The sequence below is a fragment of the Ochotona curzoniae genome, unplaced genomic scaffold (assembly GCF_017591425.1).
Source record: "Ochotona curzoniae isolate NIBS_2020 unplaced genomic scaffold, NIBS_Ocur_1.0 patch22, whole genome shotgun sequence".
Taxonomy (NCBI): Eukaryota; Metazoa; Chordata; class Mammalia; order Lagomorpha; family Ochotonidae; genus Ochotona; species Ochotona curzoniae.
In genome coordinates this window covers 56,424-61,488 of record NW_024466773.1, presented here as the reverse complement: position 1 = coordinate 61,488, position 5,065 = coordinate 56,424, and the positions used below count along the sequence as shown (strand labels likewise).

The 5,065-nt window shown below is 54.7% G+C and overlaps 1 protein-coding gene across 5 annotated transcripts; it reads right to left on the bottom strand.

The window, feature by feature from the left end:
* Positions 1–2,221: 2,221 nt before the first annotated feature.
* On the bottom strand, positions 2,222–4,662 carry LOC121166762 (heat shock 70 kDa protein 1). 5 transcript variants are annotated; one of them, XM_040996045.1, is made up of 2 exons: positions 2,898–4,662; positions 2,222–2,863 (listed from the first exon to the last, which is right to left on the bottom strand). In XM_040996045.1, exons 1-2 carry the CDS (start codon positions 4,523–4,525, stop codon positions 2,527–2,529), a joined length of 1,965 nt encoding a protein of 654 aa, XP_040851979.1. In that variant the 5' UTR covers positions 4,526–4,662; the 3' UTR covers positions 2,222–2,526. The 5 variants fall into 5 exon arrangements, with proteins under 5 accessions (XP_040851979.1, XP_040851976.1, XP_040851978.1 ...); XM_040996042.1 differs by having other exon boundaries at positions 2,222–2,638; positions 2,687–4,619; XM_040996044.1 differs by having other exon boundaries at positions 2,222–2,848; positions 2,948–4,619.
* Positions 4,663–5,065: the final 403 nt, after the last annotated feature.

The window sequence follows — 5,065 nt, the reverse complement described above, 5'->3', positions numbered from 1 at the left end:
ATTTCTAATTGGGCATGTTTATCTTTGTTGAAAATTCTATCAGAGGATGAAATGGGGGAGCTAAGCCATGCAGAATCGGTCATCCTTTGCACTTCTGTAACACAGGTGCAAGAAGCTAAGAGTAGCATTTGGAAGGAGGTCACTGTGGGCACAGCAAACCTCTCTCATCCCTTGCAGTTGTTTTGGTCTCTCCTCTTCAAGCATCAAGGTTTGAGCCTTATATAAAATATATGAAGTTGTCTTCTAAGACTTTTGTGGTACTTATTTGATGAATTTCAGCACACCCACAGGCCAAGGTCCACCTGGGGTGATATTCCAAATTATTTTGAGTCAACAACCTGTGTATGTGTACAAATAGGCCATGATTTCTCCCATTCAGATACTGCTACTTGTCAGACCTAAGAAGGGGGCCCCAAATTTATTCCGCCAAATCCCGAAATTCTTCAGCTCATTGTACTGTAGCTGGAAATTTCCCATCCTCCCTTTCCCACTTCCTAACCCTCTTATACATAAAATCAACAAGAGCCTCTCCTTGACTGGTTTCTGTCAACCTGTGCTGCACTCTAGAAATACTGGGCAGCTTTAAATACAAATACAGACTAAGATTTTGAAGTGGCCTGACAGTTGTGTTTTTTGATGTTTTTCCTCCACTTGATTTATTCTACCACTAGAGTAGAATACCATGGCTTTAACAGCTTGAAGCGAAGGAATTGCTCCTCCTACTGCATGTCACTTAAAAGACAAAACAAAACAAAAACATGTTACTGGCAAAGCTTAGTGGGTTCTTTCCTTGGCTGAGAATGGAAATAAAAAGCCAGGAAACAAGTACAAGTATAATTCTTTACTCAGAGCAAAGCGGCAGGAAGTGTTGCTGCAAGAAGGAGTAGGGAAGTGAAAAGGCTGACTGGATAATGGCTTTAAGGGAAATGACTTGGGCTTTTTTAAAGTTTTGTTTTGTTTTTCTCCCTTTCTTTGAACCTAAGGAACAACGTATGGGATCCAGGTGATGGCCTTAGGAGATATCTTGAATGAGAGTAGTCAGGTGACTGTCTTGTCCTGTCTGGGAGCATGGCCTGCAGCCTCCCACTCCCTAGGTCTGGGCAGAGAAGCAGAGGGAGACTCTTATTGCCTCGGTTGTCATGGCAACTCAAGGTCTAGTATGTGCAGACAGTGAACAGTGTGAGATGCAGTCCAAGAACTGGGTAACCCCCTCTCCTCCTCCAACACCTAGACCTTGTCTCAAAAACACAAATAAATGGACGTGGTACAATAGCCTAGTGGCTAAAGTCCTTGCATGCACCAGGATGCCATGAGCAACAGTTACTGTCCCTGCTGCTCTACTTCCCCTCCAACTCCCTCTTGTGGCCTGGAACAGCAGTTGAGGAGGGCCCAAAGCCTTGGGACCTGCACAAACGAGGGAGACACAGAAGTTCCTGACTCCTGGAGTGAACCAGCTGACAGAAAATCTGTCTCTTCTGCTCGCTGTGGATCTATTTTTCCAATAAAAATAAATAAATCTTAAAGACACAAACAAACAAAAAAGTCCCAATTCTTATTGCAGCAGTTAAATATTTAGTATATGCTGTGGTCAGGGACAAGAGCTTCATTAATGATTACCACTGTTACTAAGTTTTGAGAGTTGGTTCAGAAACCAAAGTCAGGTTTTCCAAGAGTGTTTCTGTATTTTATCATTGCTAAAATATTTCCACCACAAATAGAGGATTTAATGAAGCTGGAACATGCATGTGAAACAAACTTTCTGACATACTTCCAGGCTGTAATTTGGTGAAAAGGGATATTTGATTTTCTCAGGCTGGCAGAATGTGAAGGATTCCACCTGCTTGAGTAGGAAGCTCCCCTCAGGATTGTCGGAGATAAAGCCACATGACCTTAATACTCCAAAGCTGTGTTTACAGCTTTTCTTTTCCTCTCCTGCAAATTAAATTTACTATTGTTATACCTATACTGTTATTAGGTCAGCCTTAATTAAGAATCTAACCTAAAACAAATCATCACAGCTTGGACAGGATCATGAAGTGGAGAAAAATGTTTGCAACCTATTCCGTCCCTAATGCATGTCATTTACCAACTCAGTGAACACACGACAAAAATATCCACAGCCATGTCCCCAACTACATGCATCTCCCTATGTGGCACTGTCTCAGCTACAGCACGGAGACTCTATATAACTCATCCACAAACAAGAAGAGACTACATCTTCAGGACTTTATTTTTAAATCTCTGAATAAAAAAATTATAAAATTAAGGATGCTTAACAATGAAGTGTTTTACAATGCAAAAGCTGTACAGAGGGTGGCAGTGTGGATTAATCTGAGGAAGAAAAAGACGTTATGGTACAAAACTTGAAAAAACTGCAAAGCTTCCAAAGAACATCCGGGTCTCACTCTACAAGAATAACTATGCCACAGTTACTGTGAGGTTAGAACCTCACTTTAGAAGGAAGGAACTTAACCAGTACAGACTGACCGACAAAAAAGATACATATTTTCTATATATGTCATATATCTATTTGACAACACAGTCCCTTCGTCCCAGTTGCACGGCTCCGAGGGAGGCCAGGCCCCTAGTCGACCTCCTCAATGGTGGGGCCAGAGCCAGAGCCAGAGCCAGAGCCGCCCTTGGGCCCGTGGGCACCAAAGCCCCCAGCGGCCCCGGGGCCAGCCGCGCCCTGGTACAGGCCGCTGATGATGGGGTTGCACAGCTGCTCCAGCTCCTTGCGCTTGTGCTCAAACTCGTCCTTGTCGGCCAGGCTGTTGGCGTCCAGCCAGGCGATGACCTCCTGGCACTTGTCCAGCACCTTCCTCTTGTCGGCCTCGCTGATCTTGCCCTTGAGGCCGTCGTCCTCCACGGCGCTCTTCATGTTGAAGGCGTAGGACTCGAGGGCGTTCTTGGCCGCCACCCTGTCGCGCTGCACCTCGTCCTCGGCCTTGTACCTCTCTGCCTCCTGCACCATGCGCTCGATCTCCTCCTTGCTGAGCCGGCCCTTGTCGTTGGTGATGGTGATCTTGTTGGCCTTGCCGGTGCTCTTGTCGGTGGCGGTGACGTTGAGGATGCCGTTGGCGTCGATGTCGAAGGTCACCTCGATCTGGGGCACGCCCCGCGGCGCCGGCGGGATGCCGCTGAGCTCGAAGCGGCCCAGCAGGTTGTTGTCGCGCGTCATGGCGCGCTCGCCCTCGTACACCTGGATCAGCACGCCGGGCTGGTTGTCCGAGTAGGTGGTGAAGGTCTGCGTCTGCTTGGTGGGGATGGTGGAGTTGCGCTTGATGAGCGCCGTCATCACGCCGCCCGCCGTCTCCAGCCCCAGCGACAGCGGCGCCACGTCCAGCAGCAGCAGGTCCTGCACGTTCTCCGACTTGTCGCCCATCAGGATGGCCGCCTGCACGGCCGCGCCGTACGCCACCGCCTCGTCCGGGTTGATGCTCTTGTTGAGCTCGCGCCCGTTGAAGAAGTCCTGCAGCAGCTTCTGCACCTTGGGGATGCGCGTGGAGCCGCCCACCAGCACCAGGTCGTGGATCTGCGCCTTGTCCAGCTTGGCGTCGCGCAGCGCCTTCTCCACGGGCTCCAGCGTGCCGCGGAACAGGTCCGAGCACAGCTCCTCGAAGCGCGCCCGCGTGATGGACGTGTAGAAGTCGACGCCCTCGAAGAGCGAGTCGATCTCCAGGCTGGCCTGCGTGCTGGACGACAGGGTGCGCTTGGCCCGCTCGCACGCCGTGCGCAGCCGCCGCACCGCGCGCTTGTTCTGGCTGATGTCCTTCTTGTGCTTCCTCTTGAACTCCTCCACGAAGTGGCTCACCAGCCGGTTGTCGAAGTCCTCGCCGCCCAGGTGCGTGTCGCCCGCCGTGGCCTTCACCTCGAAGATGCCGTCGTCGATCGTCAGGATGGACACGTCGAACGTGCCCCCGCCCAGGTCGAAGATGAGCACGTTGCGCTCCCCCTTGCCCTTGCGGTCCAGCCCGTAGGCGATGGCGGCCGCCGTGGGCTCGTTGATGATCCGCAGCACGTTGAGGCCCGCGATCACGCCCGCGTCCTTGGTCGCCTGCCGCTGCGAGTCGTTGAAGTACGCCGGCACCGTGATCACCGCGTTGCTCACCGCCTGGCCCAGGTACGCCTCGGCGATCTCCTTCATCTTGGTCAGCACCATCGACGAGATCTCCTCCGGGTAGAACGCCTTGCTCTCGCCCTTGTAGCTCACCCGCACCTTGGGCTTGTCGCCCTCGCTCACCACCTGGAACGGCCAGTGCTTCATGTCCGACTGCACCACCGGGTCGCCGAACTTGCGCCCGATCAGCCGCTTCGCGTCGAACACCGTGTTCTGCGGGTTCATGGCCACCTGGTTCTTGGCCGCGTCGCCGATCAGACGCTCCGTGTCCGTGAAGGCCACGTAGCTGGGCGTCGTGCGGTTGCCCTGGTCGTTGGCGATGATCTCCACCTTGCCGTGCTGGAACACGCCCACGCACGAGTAGGTCGTGCCCAGGTCGATGCCGATCGCCACCGTCTTGGCCATGCCGCCGCCTCGCTCTCGCCGCCTCTGCTCAGGGACCGGGAGTCGCGCTCGGGCTCGCGCCGGGGGAGATGCTCGCGGTGGCGCTGCTGGCCTCGGTCCGTCAGCCGCTGTCCGCCCGCTGTCCGCCTGCTGTCCGTCAGCCGCCGCTGTCCGTCAGCTGCCCGTCAGCCGCTGTCCGCCTGCTGTCCGTCAGCCGCTGCCCGTCAGCTGCTGTCCGCCCGCTGTCCGCCCGCTGCCCGTCAGCCGCTGTCCGTCTGCTGCCCGTCAGCTGCCCGTCTGCTGCCCGTCAGGACCGCGGGAGCGAAGTGGCCCCGCTCCGCCGGCCGCGGCCTTTATCCGTGGCGCCCGCACCCCGCCCCGCGCCTCCTCAGCCAATCAGCGAGCTCGGCCGGGCCGCCCGCTCGGGAAGCTTCCAGGCGTTTCTCCGGGCGCCCGGCCCTCGGGCTTCTGGCGGCCAATGGGAGCGCAGGGGGCCGTCCTTCGGCAGAAGTCTCCAGACGCTTCTGGGGTTCTCTGGAGCCGAGCCGAGGAGCCGCGGGG